Source organism: Cebidichthys violaceus, unplaced genomic scaffold (assembly GCF_023349555.1).
Source record: "Cebidichthys violaceus isolate CVI_PGR_0920_01 unplaced genomic scaffold, fCebVio1.0.p SCAF_10, whole genome shotgun sequence".
NCBI classification, from domain to species: Eukaryota; Metazoa; Chordata; class Actinopteri; order Perciformes; family Stichaeidae; genus Cebidichthys; species Cebidichthys violaceus.
The window spans coordinates 9926875-9945871 of NW_027176263.1; the positions used below are offsets into that span (position 1 = coordinate 9926875).

General features: G+C 41.3%; 1 protein-coding gene across 3 annotated transcripts in view; it reads right to left on the reverse strand.

Moving 5' to 3' along the window:
• macrod2 (mono-ADP ribosylhydrolase 2) overlaps positions 1-18997 on the reverse strand; it is a 383002-nt gene that overhangs the window by 22787 nt on the left and 341218 nt on the right. For 2 of the 3 annotated variants that reach the window (XM_068724930.1, XM_068724929.1), the window contains exons 9-11: positions 10240-10318; positions 4479-4517; positions 2726-2785 (exon numbers count right to left, since the gene is read on the reverse strand). In XM_068724930.1, the coding sequence (XP_068581031.1) occupies positions 2726-2785; positions 4479-4517; positions 10240-10318 (178 nt within the window). The remainder of the gene's footprint in view (positions 1-2725; positions 2786-4478; positions 4518-10239; positions 10319-18997) is intronic. The other variant, XM_068724931.1, reaches the window with a different exon arrangement.

Genomic DNA, 18997 nt, shown 5'->3' on the forward strand with positions numbered 1-18997 from the left:
TGCAACCTTCCCTGTGTGTCCTACTTGCATGACCGTTAATATCAACTACGGACGATACTTCCAAGGAAGTAAACGCAGTACTCTCTTATCAGTATCTCCCTTTCAAAATGATCAGAAATGTTAACACATTTACATACCCCAGCTATGCTCTATCTCTATCTCCCATTGCATCCATTAAGCCAACTAGAGTAAAGGACAAAAAAGAAACTTGAAAAATTCACGAGACATGTGTAAAGGAAAAAGGGCTCTGAGATCACCAACAGCTATTATTCAAAGACCTCTTGCATGTAAAATGTGGGTGTGGGTGTGTGTGAGCAACGTGCAAGTGTATTTATGAGCGTTGCTCCACAGGGTGCCACGGTGTAAAAGATGGCATCCCATGGAGAGGCTCACTGTCTGTCCACACATAGTGTTATTAATCTGCATGTCCATCCACGCTCTGTGCCATCTCTCACCATCTCCCCCTCTCTTCCTCGGGTATTTCCCAGAAGGCTCACTCATGCCAGGCAAACAGACCCAGCCAGGCATTGATTTCTGGCTCAATGTTCACATTTTACCGTGCCCTGTGACATCCACTAATCTCACTAATACCAATCTGATATCAAATAATAGACACTGTGGGGCTGTTTGCCAACCCAGGTATGCTCTAAAAAGGTAATACTCCGCCCTGGACCTCTGTTCCAGCGTTCCCCTCTGTGTCTCACCCACCCTTCCCCACTCTGTCTTTTCTTCTTTCTATAGCTCGCAGCATCTGCATGCTGTGCCTATGTTTCATGTGGATTACATCACAACATAGCTCTTCATACACACACAGTTAATCTGTGATCCTTTTTTGCAAATACACCTCAGGGGTTATTTGTAGATGACGAGGGATCGTGTGTTTGCTGCTTTTGAAAAAGAGTTGTAATACTGTTTCTTAAATCTGAACAACTCCCCTGTTGTGCTGGTCCTAAAGTAAATATAATTAGAACTTAATTTATAGAGCACTTTAAATTTGAAATGTCTCATGAAAGTAGGACATTCATTAGAGATTTATGAGACATAAGTGCTTAGAAAAGATCACAAAAAACAATGTGATAAAAGCAATGAATAGTAAACCAACGCTTAGAGAATAGAATAACAACAAATAAATCTAAAAAACACATAATACACAGTAATATAAAAAATAATGTGAGACGTGTTTTGATTTTGTCTGATGTTCATAATAAGGCTTTACAGTTGGTTGTTTGTGTTAATTATGTGCTTTTCACTGTTTCCTTCCTTCAGTCCACTGAGACTAAAGAAGCATTTTGCTCGTGCAAAGTTGCAGTTGTAGCAGTGTGTGGGACAGAGCAGCCCAGTAATTACCTTCAGCCCACTAACCAGTGTATTCTTCATGGAACAACAAAAAGCCTTAATGCTTTCTCTTCATCAGTGCCGTGGCTGAATCCCCCTCATATCTGACCCGTGGACTGAGAAGAGTGAATCCCCTGAGGAGTGTGATGGATGTGATGGATCGCACTGAACCATATTGACAGACACACTCCACTAACTGTGTGCTGCAGTGTAATTTATTCTAAAAAGTGCTCCACATATTGACGATACCAAATAGGTGACCTGCTTTGCTGGCTCTATAGACAAGATGGTGAAATACAGTGTGTCTTTCTTAAAACACAGGAGAACAGAGGACTCTCAAGCATCTTGTAATGTCTGTTTCACATAGCTGACAGTCTCTTTTTGCAGCTCGCATTTCCTTTGCTCTGTGCTATCTTGACATCTGAGTGTTTTCTATGATTAATCCTTGCTATGTGCTACATCGAACCAGACCTAACCTTTGCAGTGCAGGCAGTACAAAATCCTTTCATTCCTTTCCTGTGAGAGAGGTTGTGTCAAGGACTGAGTGTTCCCATGCTAGAAAGCTGTGCCAAGGCCTTTTGTGAATGGATTAGTTACTATTAAGCTGCCGGGCCTGATAAATTAGGATTTATAAAGATTATTACAAAATACTTATGCCCTCCTAATGCTGTTGATTGAATTTGTGAATCATATTGAATTACTGCTGTGGATTAGGGAAAGGTATGCTGAATAGGCAGGGAGAAATGACTTATTGTGAATTGTTTAACAACACAGAATGTATTGACGTCCTTGAAGTGTCTGCGCTATCTAGTCCAGCTCCTCACAATCAGCCGAGAACCCGCTTCCCCAAAGAAAACAACCATGACTGCTATCTTCAAAAATTCCCTGCAACCTTAAGGCTTGAAGACAAATGGATGGTGTACGATTTTAATTGCCTACTAACACCCTCCAGTGTAAGAATCTAATTATCTTTGGTCCATCGTATCGGAGAAGCCTATAACTGTTTCAATATTACACATCCAAAGGGGCTGAAACGGCTGAAACGGCAGAATAGCCAGATAATGGCTTCTTAAATAAGTTTGCCTCAAAGAAAACATTCTTTTAAAAAAGACCACGCTTCATCTTGTATTCATTTCCCCAAAGAGGAACTTGGCACCAGAGAGCAAGAGTTAACCGACGAAGAACACTCCATTACTCCAAACACACAAAACAAATGATTATCATATCAATGTTTCCTTTACTAGTCATGACACTTGGTATGTCCAAAACATAGTTATGATTATTAAAATTAGAATAAAAAAGAAACAGAGACACACACAGACACACACACACACACACACACACACACACACACACACACACACACACACACACACACAAATATGCTTACGTCTGTTACCGTCTTCACTTTCTTCCTTGGTCGTGGATTTCGTAGATGGAGGTGTATCATCTATAAATATACAAGAATAAATGGTGATTTACAGACGGGGGAGTGACATGTCGTTATCCCCCAACACCATCAGGATGCGAAGGGCGTGACATCTTGTCAATTGGAACTGTTAGATGAGAGATGGTGTGAGTTAAAGACTTTTGGCAAGCCGAACTCATCGGAGCACTGATTATTCTAACTTGGCTATCCTGCTTCGGCTGACCACACTACAAGACCCTGTGGGAGAACTCACAGCCTTTTACACTGTTTTGTTTTATACCTGCCAGACAAAAAAAAATACTCCTGTGGGACTGAAGAGAAGAAGGAATGTGAGGCTTTGTGACTAACTCCAGATCGCAGTGTGAGACAAAAGCACCATTCCCTGTGAGAATGGCAGTCATTCGAACCTTTGAATAGGCTCCAGCCTGCACCGATTCAAGCTCTGGCTGATGGAGCACAATAAAAGGCCAGTCCTTGGCACTGGTGCAGAGGCCCATCAAACAAGTCCAAACTGGACCGGGGCAGAGCTGGCATGATGATACAACAGAGCTAGGAATTATCAGGGGTTATTTCAGTTGGCTTGATATGGTCTGGTGCTATGTTGTTATAGAGTATGCAGTGTAAAAAGGAACACGACAGAAAACAACGTAAGCGCTCAGGCACCAACAAATACGACAAACTCAAATGCACTTCCTCTCATCCAAGTCTTTATGATTTAGCCATTACTTGCACATTGTTTTACTCTGGAATATCACATTTTACAGTGCACTTATAAAACAGCCCTTTTATGTTCACCCAAAATGGAATCTCATTGAAAACACAGATGCGTGTAATTGGCAAATCATGGGGGTAACTTTAGGAGAAAAAACATTTTGATAGCACCCTGGGTTCTACATCTACAGTAATCTGAACACTTCCTTTGACAGACAGTAAAACTAACATTGCTCTTTGCTTAGTTGGTTGCACGTGCACTATGATGTCTTCGAGGGACAGCGCCATTAGATCTGGCAAGCCCCTGCTCTGAATCCCCTCATACTCATAAAGAAAACTTGCCATCATGTGCTTTCTCAGACCTACTGTACCTTGGAGAAAACTGCTAGAGGCAGTATATTTCATAAAAATGTATTTCTTTTGCCTACAAATGAGAAAAACTTCACAGGTCAATTGGACCCATTGTTCCTGCTATTCAAACAATATACACACTTCCACGTGGCTTTCTGTTCAAGCCATCTCTTATGTAGGACATCATTGCACAGACAAATGTCAATAGTTTATCCCGATAAGCAGTATCTGGGAGTTTCAGGCCGTGTGCCAAGATGGCGCGGTGATAAAAGCATTATGCGCTGACAGTTGTGTTTGTGCCATCGCCTGGCGCATGCTGCGGAGGGATGTTGCTCTGCTGTTTTTTTGTCACTCGCTTAAGGTGGTCTGAAGGCATTGTGCCCGTAAGCCGGATGAACAGAATGGTGTTGGGAATTAGCTGTGGATATAAGCTCTAGTAATGTAATGCACCTGACATGAAGTATTTTTAACTGCGATGTGTCAGGCCTGGGATTCAACTTGTCACCAAATGAATAAACATTCAATTTCATCTGCTGCATAAAACCTAGCAAATCGCTGTCACCAGTTGAAGCTACGCCACTCACTCAGCCTCTGTGTGCTTTAATGGAGGTGTTCAGGTGAAAAGGAAACCATGAAATATTCTGTCACTCACCTCCCTTCAGCTGCTCCTCTGTAACCTCCATGTCATTGTCTGGCAGAGGGGGAAGAAGACAGCATGTCAAACCATGCTATTTTATAATGTAAGATACAGCGAGTCATCACAACTTGTCTCTCTGATTATAATATTAGAGCACAGTATTTTGCAGTGTGCTCTGTCTGTTTCAACCAAGCAACCAATTAAACAAAAACCTTAAGTAGATCGTGATTGATATATGATTCTTCTTTTGGCACGAAAAGAAAAACCCATTCTATTTACATGTCGGCTGCAGATACGTTTTCACTTCCTCCTTCCACACCAGCTGCCACCAAAAACCCTTCACAGCCTCCCTCAATTTTGCCATCAGACGTCCTTGGATCTAGTGAGTTATTACACCAAATGAATGAATGTGTGTTTGGGGGAAGGGGGTCACATTCATGAAACATTCTTTTTCAATTAAACCTATACTGGTAGGCTCAGCATAAATAATACACAAAAACTCCCATTTTCCTTAAATTACAAGTGACTGCAGGCTGGGGAGCACAACTGCGCTCTAACCCCCCCCCCCCAAAAAAAAAAAAAAAAACTAAGTTTTTTTTTAATTTCTCTTCTTTTCTATATTCGTCTATTGTGTGAGACAGACTGAGTGAACTAAAGGTGTTTCTGGGGGGATGAGTTGAGTTGCACAATGGGAGATGAGAAGGATGCAGAGCTGCAGAGTGAGAGAGGGGTAGAGAGAGAGAGAGGAGCTGTGGATGCCTGCTCACGGATCCCGGCTCCCATCCTACAACCACACACTCATACACACTCAGATCTCAGCATGCCTCAACATTCTTTGAGTCAAGCCACCATACAGTATATACCGTATATAGCATGCGTGTGCTTGCATTTTAATATGCACAGTTCATATGAATGGAGCATGTGTGAGGGCACATTTATGACTGTGTGTGTGTGTGTGTGCATGGCGGTGCACAAGTCTGAGCAATGATTGCGCTGTGGTTAACAAGCAAAAGCAAGCATTAGCTGTGATGAAAGGCTGTTGTCATCTGTTCTGTAGAAGTGTAACCATCAGAGCTCCCAGTGGATCCAGCGACAGACTTTTCTTTTGTATAACACTGAATAAAAGGGTACAGTGCATTAATCTAACCCTGCTTGGGGAAACAAAGGACGGCCCGCTGATACAGTATAACAATAGTGCAAGGATGGAAACACGGAGTGTCGCAGCTACTGCCACATGCTATGACATTATTACCACTGCTCAACACTGCTGTCAACACAAGAAATGCATGCGGCTTAGTCTAGAAAAACAATATATGACACGGTTATTTCTATCTAGGGGTAAAGACAACACAATTGTACGGTTAGCTTCACACAAGGGATTCTTGCTAGATGGCTTGCTTGATCTTTGGATCAACAAAAACTATTAGGTAATGAAGGCGATGATCAGCTGTTCAATAGTTTGACATTTTGGGAAATATGCTCATTTGCTTTCTTTCCGAGGGTTAGATGAGAGGCTCAATGTCACTTTCATTTCATGTGTGCCAAATATGAAACTAGAGCATTAGTGGCTCAAAAGCTCACTAATTAACATGTTATAGAGCCCGGCTTCTCCTCTCATTGCCTGGCAACTTCAGGGTGATGACATAATTTCAGGAAGTCACTGCATCCGACCAAGAAATAGTCCAGCACATCAAACCCTGTAAAACTACAACTTGTTTTTACACTTCAGCTAATGTACAGATTAAACAAACAAGCTACAACATGCTTATTAGTGTCATTTAGTCTAGTGGTGGTATCGATCCTCAAAGAGAAAGAGCTATTCCTGTAAGTTACATTTTTCACTCACATGTTGGTATAGCATGCCATTATGTGTTGGAAACTGTCCTACAACCAAGCAAGTTCTAAACTTCAAGAACATCAGAAAGTAAGTGTGTCAGGCCAGTCCCCGCCGCGTTGATAAGAAACTTGCAGGATATGTATTTGTACTTTTTGTATTTTCTACAAATCTATGATTCATGCAAAAACGTGAACATTTTCAATTATGAGTAAAAGTGAATCTTCATATCTGCCAAAGCTGACTGAGAGACTCTGAGCCCCCGTGCTTTTTGACAATCACATCGCTAACGCACCAGGTTTTTTTCCCTGCCCAGAGGCATGGCCTCGTGAAAGCAATACAGACTTAATTTTCACCCCTCACAGGGTTCCTGGAGCTCTTCATCTCCTCTGTCCACACATTACGTGTGTGTGTGATAGAAGCATGTGCACATCAGCTTTACTTCTTCCAAACCAGTGGGGGGTTGAGGGGATGCTATTATTATGGACATTTGGGGGTTTGTGTCTGGGTGTGGGGTTGGGAGTTTGAAGTGTATTAAGAGTCATGTAAACAAATGTCAATTGGAGAGTCAGTGAAACATTTGGGGAGAATGTTGCAGCCCCTCCTGATCTTTGAGCTGTGTTAATATTGTCAGCACTGTGGCTGATTGAGGAGAAGAAGAGATGGAGCCCAGCTTGTGGGCAGCCACCCGGATCATATTAGTGAGGGATTGTACCCAGAATCAATTTCAACATGCTTTTACTCTCTGCAACCACAGCTGCCTGACTGCTTCCATGCTCGCAAATAATACGTGCCAAGGCAAGCATGTGGTAAATCACAATCTATGAACCAATCTGAATACTTAATAGAATCATGTCGTATGATTAATTGCATTGATTAAGCTCCGCCGATTAATGGTTATAATTTTTTTTCTAAAACACAACCATGGTAATTCAAGGTGCATTTATTAATTCAAATGATGCAAACCCTGATGGTCCTCTACCAGATAGCGAGACTGTCATAGCACCTTTGAGATGTGTAAACTTTTATGGCCTTTTTAAAGTAATGAATAGGTCATTATATCACTGGTTATGAGCTCAGTAGGCGAGTTGGGTAATGGATGGTGAATGGCACTACAGAGGCAAAAGCTTTACATATAGTTGCTGTGTGTATTAGCTTGTTTGTGTATTTGCATATTTCAGTATTTGTGTTTGAGAGGCATTGACGTATAACTCTAAACAACTGAAGTACTCCTTGAACTGGAATTCATTAAAAAGACCTTTGTCTCTCCGTGAGAACTCCATCATTACTCATCAAACAGCAGCTCCTCTGGTGAGTCTGTTTGAACCCTGGGCACAAAACAACTGCAAAAGATCTGGAGTCATTTGTTTTAATGTTTCACTGTGATGTCAGTGTTCAAATATCCAACACTTGAATAGGTGCAACTTCTGTTTTATATGTATGTGTTTCGTGGCTGATGTTCTTGTATGCAGGTGTGGATGAGTATTCTTGTCAGCACAGGCCATTTTTCAGTTTCCTCCTTCGGCAGAGATGTAACGATATTTTGGCTCTCTGATAGTGACAGCTTGTGGGAATGCACATTGTAATAAAGCAATTTCCTGTATGCAAATGTCCTGTTTACACGTTCCTGCTCCAGTCATTGTCACTTGACAGATTGTTCGAATATGAGGAAAGCAGCCATACAATGAAAAATGAGAGTAGTAAGACTTAAAAAAAAAAATCTATTGCGCCAACGTTCAGCACTAGATATGCTTGAAACTGATGTCACAGGGAAGATTCTGAGTTTCACACGACCACACAGGCAAATTACAGAAACATCAAGACCACTATTCACAACAGCCTCAACAACAACTTGGTGATAGAGAAGCTCCTCCTTGATATAATGAGGAAAAATGATAGAAAGTGGATGAGGTAATGGGCGAGTGGCATGGGAACCAGGAGCGGTGTAAGTGAGAATGAGTGAGAGAGAATATGAAGGGGGTCGACGTGACAGACGGTTATTAAAAACGAGAGCATGGTGCAGGAGACAGAATGGTCTCAGGCCTCTGTGTGACGCATTCAGCGTTGCTGTAAGATCTACCTGACTGACTGTCTCTAGCAGTGAGGATGATAGGATGTTCAGAAAGCATACAAGCACACCTGCAGAGCTAATTCACAGCATCTTATTCACTACTGCCACTCTGCGCAGGCTAAATGAAAGTCTGTTCACACTACCTGGTAATGCTTTCCCTACATGGTGCAATCAGCACTTCTTTCTTTAAAGCAAACCTATCAACACCGGTTGAACTCATCGACGTGATGCAGCCTGGCTGGATAAAGAATTCACTCCCGTACTTGAGTGTCTAGTCTACAATCACAGCAGTAACTGTGTTATCTTTGCATATGCTTCATGGAACATCTTAAAAGAGCTGTTGTTTTCATAGGGACAGGATGGTAAAAGCTTTGAACAAGCACGAGGTGAAAGACTGGAGCAGGTGTAGGCGAGCGTGGTGCCTCTCTCTAGACAATGACCCAGAGTGGGAATGTCACTTATTTAGCCACTTGGTATATCATATAATTAATATCCTCTCTAGCCCACACATACAGCAGTGATAAAGGTGGCTTTGACTCCAGAGGTCAAAGGGCATGTGACAGGCGAGACGCTTTGATGAGGAAAAGTGGTGCCTGTGGTAAAACCCTCCATATAATTCAAAGACTGACCTCTGCCTCCCTCATTAGCAACTCATTGCATGATGGTTAACAATATTTATGAAAGAGTCTTCTAATAACTTAGCTCTCAGAACTTTTCTGATTTCCCTTTGTGGCAGAGCCTGTTGTTTTGTGTCTCCTGTGTTCCCAGTCGTGGAGAAATACAGGGCATTTATCCACTGACAGCACTTGTAAGTGGCGAGAGTGATAACTAGAGAACAACAGCCCCAGATTCTCATCTCAGAGCACTAATATGATGAGACGGCTGCTGGGTGCACGGGGGCAGGCATAATAATTAAGGTCTCTCCCCGCAATGTAATCTTTCAGGGTATAGAGCCGAGGCCGGGAGCGGGACAGATGACGGGGGAGAACAAAACACTCTCCATCTGGGAGCAGCGAGATGAAGGCCTGAGAGCAGGTATTCCGTTGGGGAAGTGGGGAGGGAAAAGTGAGGTAAATGGGAGGTAATGCAAGGCTGGTGAAGCCAGCCAGCCAGCCTCTTTCAGCTCCCCAGCTATTAAACTCAATCCTCCGTGGAGCCCCCATCAGAGCTGGTGACTGCTCCTGGCCCCCGAAAAAAAAGATGATGCCGTAAAAGGGGGGAGGGAATTGAGAGAGAGACAGAAACGAGAGTGGGAGTTGAAGATAATGGATGTTTGTTTATTTCACACAGAATTGAGGAGCAGTAACCAAGGACGATCAGTGGTTGCTATGCATCCCTGAATTTTTAGCTCTTGCATGAGACATTCACTGCTGAGGACTATTATTACAGTCAATCAAATCTGACATTAAAGTCTCATCAGAATATCAATAATTATGTAAAGTATCAGCTTGCTGGTTCGCTGACAAGAAATCTAACTATTCTAATCCTATTAAGGCAATCCATAGAGAACCTGACACTTGTTTTACCAACTGTCTGCATAAATCCTTACTGTTAATCTCCCAAATGGCCGTGCGGGTGCGTTGACTTTGTCTGCATTTGAAGGTGTCAACAAAGCCTGACAGGTCCTTATACCACTGCTCCCAGGAACAACATATCTCTTGCTGCAGATGTTTTCTACGATAAACAAGGTAGCAAAGCTGCCTGGGTCTATACAGACGACCAATGAGGTACATGGTGACATCACATACTACACTAATACCATCAAAATGAGACCATGAGTCCATAACTAAGTCCAACTCAAAACGGCTAAATGATGAGGGAGGAAAAGGAATGATGTGGTAGTTCAGACAACTGGAAGTTAAGACACATACCTGGAAAAATGTCAGACATTTTCTTCTTGTAGATGGCAAAGTCAGTCTCCAGGAAGACACAGAAAATGACCCGTGTGATCTGCACAGGAAGAAAAAGAGACAGAAGAGCAATAAGTGTTATTGCAAAAAGTCTCTCTGGTGAATTACATGACAGAAAAACTAACTGGACAAGTTTAGATTTGATGATAGTCTGCACCAGCAGGCCACAATCATAGACATTCAGAAATCTAATTAGTTACCCTTCATTTCAAGACCAACCATAGACCCTCTGAGACAACTTTTAGAGAATATTACAGCACATCACATCAGTGGAAGCATTATTGAATGGGTGCATTGTTTGAGCAGAGCAAAAACGCCTGAGTATCAAATACAGTGCAATGACATGAAATTGCGACATTAAAGATAAACAACGGGGAATACTTTCACCCAAATTGAATATTTCACGAAGAAATGGTAAATAAAGTATTTTACTCTACTACTCAGGATCATAAAGACATAATTAAATGTTGAAAACAATAATGACATGGAATAAGTACATTTGAAATTGAAACACTTTAGTGGAAAACAAGATGAATTATTTTCAGTTTCAACATCATAAAAAACACTACAGACAGAAACATTAATATATGTTTGTTCTTTTAAGTCAGATAACGGATATTACCATCAGCCAATCATTTCATGTTCTTGCCCTAGATCTTTGTTTTCTGCACAGTAAGTTGATTCAAGGACAACTTTGGAACAGTTAAGTGGTCAACACTAACAACAGCAGCAACTGCAATATGTTATGTATTTCATGTTTAATGTTACATGCGCAGAGGTGACATGTTCTTAACAATGTTGAAAAGAAATCTGTATACTATGTACTATTCACGCAATGGCTGAAGACAAAACCTACTGCTGCAGAATGTTTGTGAGAAAAGCGTTAAAGAATTCAGTAAAGGTGAAATCAGGCTCTAACATAATCATAAACTCAGTGGGTGTTGATGATCAGTGCCAGTCACTCCTCCTTTTCCTTACTGTCCTTACTGAGATTTCAAACTGTCTAATGACTCCGGATGACCTGGCTTTCTGTATTCACTACCGATGCTAACCAGACCCCCCAAAACTACTAACTGTGTGAATCATTTGTGCATTATTTAAAAGCTGTAGCATCACACTCTGAAACACTGTTGCAGTGTTGGCATGATGTTTTTGGCACTGACAACCAACCTTTGATTAGAAAGGAGAGAGGTTCCTTTCTGTTGGATTAACAGAACAAACAGTAAAACAAAACTCTGAACAAGCTCACTGGCTCTTTGACTAAAAGTTTGTAATGACAAATTATTACATGTGAATTAACTTCCAGCATATTTGAGTTATTTTACTTCTATAATATCTATTTGTTGGCTCAGTAGAAATCTGGTAACCATTTTGTTTTCCACTTTTAGGGCCAAAATCATTCAAGTATTCGGTATGAGAAGGATTTATTTCCCCCAAATGCACAACGATGATAAAGTTGGAGAGCATCATGGTCCCTGGTGCTTCCACTAGCCCAGACATTCGCCAAATAATTAGATGTAAAAATAACATATAAACAACTCTGTGTGTTATACTTTATACTGTAAACAGCGGGACTACTGTTGGTTTATAAACATATATAAAGCTATCCAATGGCCATGTACACTTTCCGTACTGTGATAATGCGTCCAAAATAAGTCCAACACAGAGCTTTTGAAAGATTGCAGTGAAAGAGGTCACCTCTTTCACTTTCACCTGTTTTTCCAGTGGAGTCTTAGATGTGCAAACATCAGTCACAGTCACAGAGATGCATTACACACCACGGCAGCAGATAATCACTTGACTGAATATGGCAATTTTACAAAACAGCCATAATGGAGGCTATCCGGCCCTCATCCTCCTCCATGCAAGATAGTAGTGTTATGGGGGAATAAAGAGAGCTCACCAGCTTTAGCCTCATAGCTGACCCTGCCCAACACGAAGGATCTGATTCAAAGAAGCATCCTTCTGATGCTCATACAGACATATATCTATTAATAGTTTATGATCCGAGCTTTGGAGTAAATGTTAGGAGCTGCATCCAGGATGGTAACATTCATTCATTTTGCTAGATGTCTTGGGGGGGGGGAGGGGGGGGGGCTTTGTTCATAAAATGTAGACTCACTCTCTCAACAACAACAAAAAGTGAAAGACATCTTTAAGTCCCCTTTGAAGTCGTGGGCTCGCTGACAAACAGATTGTGAAGAATGTGATAATACGCCAAGATAGTGCATACCACTGGGTGCTGGAAGGCCACAGGACAGCAGCTCCTCAGGAATTTCCATTACTCTTTTATGGAGCTCCATTCTAAAACTGACTGCCCACTGTGAAACAGAATGAATCATAAATTCATGCCTTGCATTGAAACACACCAAAATGTCACACACACACACACACACACACACACACACACACACACACACACACACACACACACACACACACACACACACACACACCTTTGATGTTGATTACATTCCTTCTATGTTGTGTTTGATGTGATAAAGGCAAGGAGAAATATTACTCTGAGTTAACAACTTGTGCTAAAACAAAACCAAATGGAAAACATTAGTATCCCTGTCATGTAGACTCTTGATTCTGGCTCCCTCTCTGTCATTCTCTTTGTGTAGTTTCTGTTACAGCATGTCCACATTCTGCAGAAGGCTTGGCAAGTTCTTTTATTCCACAGATCAGAAAAACATCATGGTCTTTGACAGATATCAGCTGGACCAGAATGCTAAATAAAAACCAGAAATGCCAGAATAGAGCACTGACATTCTGTCTGTATACAAACAGAAACTGCTGGCCAAGACATCTTAACAGTATGAAATGAATAAAATACAACAGAGAAGGTGATCTGTGACTTTTTCTTTGTGAGAGTAAATTCTACCAGTCTCAAAAAACACCTTGTACTTTCAAAGTCAGCTTATCTCCTGCATGTGTTGCCCTCCCGTCACTGTATGATGACGGCGCACCAAAGAACGGCAGCAGACACCTTGAATACAGTTTAAACAAATGTTTTATTGAGGGTGCCTGTTCTCTACATTACACTCTTCTCTTGCTGTTCTTCTTCTGAGAAACTTTACCAATGTCCAAACTAGACAACAATACCAAAATAACCATGCGGTCACATTCACCAATGGGTTAGCTTGTTAGGCTAATGCTAATAACGGCCCTATCAACAGTTTTCTACCAAACAACGACTTACAATCTATTACTAGCCTTAGCTAACAAGCGTAACAGTTTCCCTAAACAATGTGTGCCTTTAATTTTTTCAATTGCCTTTCAATTTGCGCCGGTCTCAGGTAAGCACTTTTAACTCCGTCAGCTCTGTTGCCGCTGTTTGCACTGTAAGCTGTGAGCTGCCAACTCAACCATCGCCATGTTGAGAACAGTGTGGAGGCAATAGATATGCTCTGAATTTCGTAATGACATTATTCTTTGTCTGAACAAGGGCTCTTCCGCATTGCCTCATTTTGTAATCTTACTGTTGTCTGTGAGAGTACTTTGCTCAGCGTCACCACCTTTATCACCCTTTACTTGACAACCCCCCCCCCCCCCCTGTTTTTAAGCTTTAAAATGTTCTTTTTTATAATTTTTCAGGCCACAAAGTAACCATTTAGATTCCCACTATGTGATCAGTTTATCCAAAAAACAACTTGTATTTGTAGATGTGAGGAGCTGCTGGCAACCGGCTGGCGCACAAAAAGCACACGTCAACAGTGCTTTTGTAATTACTGTAACTACCAGAAGGGGTAGACACAGGTCCGAACAGCATGCTTTTTTAGTTTTTCATAGCGGAGCCATCTACACCAAAAGACACTACAAAGTAATTAAAAATGTCCTCATATATGATTTCACCCCATTTTCATATGTTTTTCTTCCAGGCACTTACGGCTGATGAATGTGGTACTGTAAAAAACATCTGATCCCCGCAGTGTAACAGCTGAATGATACGTAATATCTTTCATTGTTTACAACTCTACTAGCACTAAACCGGAAGAACCAACTAACAAACAATTGCGTTCGAAACGCAAATTAAAAAATGGGCAGGGTAGGATAACCTTTTAAATTCCCCTGTTCATGCATGCTTTATATTGATGAGTAAACTTACAAAAAAAGAATGAAAACAAAACACATACTCTTTTTGGCCGATTAAAGTGAATTTGATTTAAATGAGCACTGCAGAGTAGAAAATGTTACTAAATACTCTTGGACAAGAGGCCCAATATTTGGGTCTGAGGCTACTAGGTGTGGGCACATCTGTGTCTGTTGAGCGTGCACCCCGCAGCTGCCAAGGTTGAAAAAGTTAATGGAAGACTAATTAGAAAGCTGGGATCACCGCATGCAAGCCTGCGTAGTCATTACTCATCCCTGATTGGAGGGCCTTTGCCAAAGGGTGAGCGCAATATGATTGGGTCCCCTTGTTGCATGTGGGAGGGATGGTCCGCTCGACAGAAATGTGTTCTGCACAATAAGGTGAAAGACTGTGTAGTTAGCTTGACCTGTCGCACTTTGAGACCCAGCCAAATTGGGGAAAAAGCAAAGAGTTCAATGGACCCTATGGTTCTGACAGAAACGGTGTTTCCTCAAAAAAGCATCATCAAAATGTATAAACAGCATTTTTTTCAGATATTCTTTCAACTAAATCAAAAAGATCACAGTAATGTTTTGAAATAATTCATCCCTGATGAATCCTAGAAAATATGTGAAAACTTGAGAAGTTGTTTCTTTCTCTTTTCTATTACAATGTACAGACAATTTTGACATATTTGTCAACACGAATGCTGTACTGTAGAATATTTAATGATGCAGTTTAAGATTTAATTTGAACCCTCTTCAGAACACTTCTAACTTGATAATCAATTCAAAACCAATGTCTCTTAATTGGGTTCTGAATATAAAATGAGACTAATTAAAATCAAAATGCCAGGGGTGCAACCTTCGCCTTTGGATCTAATTTGCATAGCACATGAAATGCAGAGAAACAACATTTGGGAGGGTCTAGCTTTGTCTGTGGCCGATGCATGTGCCACAGTGTTAATGAGTAACATGAAAGAATATTAAAGTGTATTTTACCTCCATTTGTTGTTTCATGAAATACTGTATGGGATTTTTAATTTGTGTGTATCTGTGGCTCATCATTCTGGCGCAGAGCTCACCAGGTGCCCCAGACTCCTATTGGCTGGCTGACAGATGAGCTGTCATAGCTGGCCACCCATGCCCATAATTACAATGGGGGTACTGCCAGCAGAATCTGACGTGCAGGCACAACACACGCACTTTCACTACTTGCATTTCCTTCTTGATTCTGTCACAAACAATAATAGGGACAGGTTGCCCTAGCATGTCTGCCCCAGCTGGAGCCCTAACCCAAGGGAGATCTGTGTCTATGTGTCCTGTGCTGCCTCGTTACCGAGGCACCGGCTTATTCAGAAACCTGAATGGTTGCATCCATATGGACAACAGACACAGGAGACTGATATACAAAATGAATACTGGCTGAAATTATTTATTAATTCACTTTATTTGCTCATGAGCAAGGTCGCAATGAGTAAACACCAGCATGCACTGGGTGGAAGGGAACCTGGGCAGCTCACCAATCCATCACAGTGGCTGGTCATAATGAACTGTATGTAGCATACAATCACACATACACACAGTAAATACATACAGTGTGTGTTTTGTTTGGGATTTATTCATCTCTGATATGACATATATGACATAGGAGTGTTGTGTGTTTGATCATACACTGATAGTATATGTCATTGTTTGAGATGGATTGAATAATTCCAGCAAATTATTCCTGAGCCAGAAATATCCCCCCATAAAACACAGCCTTCCAGCTGCATCATCAAAGCCACAATCAGAGAGCGATAGTCTGCTTTGTTGTCGGCAGCGCTGGATTGGATAGAGGGTTCACTTTGAGGCAGGTGGACCATTTCCAGGCCCTATTATGGATGTAATTACACACACCTGCGTCCCCCTGACCCACTGGTCCACACAGACTGCATCTATGAAAAACTCTGCTTGGGTCTGACATGCATCTATTGTGAGCAAACACTCCAAACACATATGAAGATTCCTAGATCCTTCGTGACATAACTACCCAGTCCACGTTCTGCTGCTTCAAATTGTGCTCCTCACAATGACATCCCTCATGTCCGCTGCCTTTACCAGCAGTAGGGGTTATGTAGGTGGCAGAGCTGACAGCTGCAGCCAGGCACTGGCACGACTACTCGGGTGAAGCTGTGAGCAGCTCTTCCATTTGACTTTGATTGACCCCGTCTGCCGGGAGAGCTGCAGCTCCACCTGCAGCAAGCTGCTGAATTATCATTTCAAAGAAGTGCCCAGAAAAGGTTATCCCTTTGAACAAAACGCCTCCATCCATACATCAAAGCAGAAGCCTGACATTGGGCTATCAGAAGGCATGGTTACGACAAAAGCTTGAAAGAAAGTGCTGAGCTCAAATTCTTACTTTCCAAAGCCAGTCGACATTAGATGCTCACTATATCACGATAAGGGCAATAGGATAGTCAATGGAGTCAGCCTAATATTGCTAAACAGACGACAGATTTTGGTAAATGCTTATGTATACAATTATGCATGAGTGCTCAGCACAGTGTGACTAAGTAGAAGTGATAACATTCTGGTAAGCTGCCTGGTTATTTCATCAGTGTAAAACATCGCCATGCTGCTTCTAAGACCGTATATGCTGAGCAGAATATAAAACATTGTGACAGGAAAATGCTGCCTCGCTAGATTCGGAAAAATCTGTGAGATAATATATCAGCAATTTGTATGTTAATTCAGTAAATGCTGCGTGTGCCTCACATTTTTTAAACATTAGAGCTGAACAAATAGTTTCGACTACTGTATTATTCAGGCTTCATAGCTACATGGTACTGTAGACAAAAATTGGAGTTCAGCATGCTTGAGGCATCTAGCATTTTAGCTCACATTTTCCAAAATTGTTCTCTCAAAGTGAAAGAGACAGCATTTGACTTTCACAGGCTTTGAGCTGTTGCTGCCAGCTCCCGCTGCCAACAGCAGAAGCACGTTGCTATCTGATTTAAAAAAATAGCCAGACATGATTTCAGCAGGGAAAAATCTATTCCTTGTATTTCATTTCATATTATTTTCATATTTAATCTGTTTGAAAGAGGAGGGCAGGCTTTATGGATTTTAAATTCTCCAGTAAATTTTACCAATAAGAAGAGCTCATTTGTGAGTCCAGGTCACTTCAAACATGTGACCACATTAAAAACCTCAGAGTAATGGTTGCCTTTTTTCAACATTTCCTGAATCCGGGGCTTTCTTTAACAAGCTGACTCCTCATACATGCCTTTGTTACGAGCCGGCTTGATTACTGCAATTATCTGCTAATGGGTCCTTCAAACAAAACAATCCATAGATCACAACTCAGCTGCACAAGTTCTAACCAGGACAAAAAGAGAAACAGTCATTGGTTACCCTTTGCTTTCAGAATACAATTATAAATGCTCATTCTGGTTAACAAAGCAATGGCTAGTCTGGCTTCACAGTACATCTCAGACATGCTGTCACTTTATAACCCCAGCAGATCTTTGCAGTCACAAGGTGAAAATCTCCTCCAAGTGCCCAGAACACTTTCTAAGTCTGGTCAGATGGCTTTCAGTATTTATACAGCTGAAGAATGGAACAGTTTGCTTGTTGATCTTATACTTGGTCTGACACTGTGTTCTTTTAAATCTAAACTAAACACCTTCCTTTCAATTTGAGTATTTTCTTAAATGAACACATACAAAGTATGCTTGTTGTATGTGTGTATGTATTTTATGTGTATTTATGAATGTCTCTGTTTATTTTGTTTTTATGCAGAGGACATTGACCTGCTTTTGTATGATGGTGCTATGCAAATACATTTGTATTGAATTGAATAAGAACACCAAACTCCGAGGCTGGATTTATTCTAAAGTGGTTGTTTTACCTCTGTGAGCTTGTTCCAGCAGAGTAAAGTAAAATGTCAATAACCTCCCACAGGAACAGTAACTGACTTTGCCTGACTGCAACTAAATGTTTAGTAGTACATAACCATTGACAGTAATGAAAATCCTTCCCCATCAACAGGAGGACCTGTAAGTACATTGGAGGAGCTCTAAGGGAAATGTCAGTACCACGAGTGCCTCCAGAGATTTGAGGTCCACCATAATAAAGCATCTTTTTGGCATGCGGCCAACAGACTCCACTAACAAATTTGTCAATTGATATGGATGGTCAAATAACTATAATGATGGAATACTTGTGTTGAGTATATAGGGACCGGAGTGTGAAGGAGAAGTATTGGGCCATTTTCTAATCATAAAGATGAGAGGTAGTGCAGCTGCGGACGAGGTCAGAGGGGAATGATGAAGGAAGGACTATTATGAGGGCTGCATCTTTGATCCATGGCTGCATTGGTAATGATCTGACCTCAGGACAGCCACTGGCCTATAACAACCTCTGCTGATGAGGCATAGTACGTGTGTCTATGTGACCATGGAGGGTTTCTGTTATAACTTGTTCAAATGTACAAGACATTGATAAAGTCCAAGCGTAGTGTTGGGCTTAAAAATAGAAACATTATTTTCTCTCTTGCTCAGAGTAGAGAAATCTAATGGTGTTTTCTTACCTTTAAGATAACTTGCTACATGATCAAATTGATTGACCTGTACCTGAGCTATGCAATTGTCAGGTTGTACGT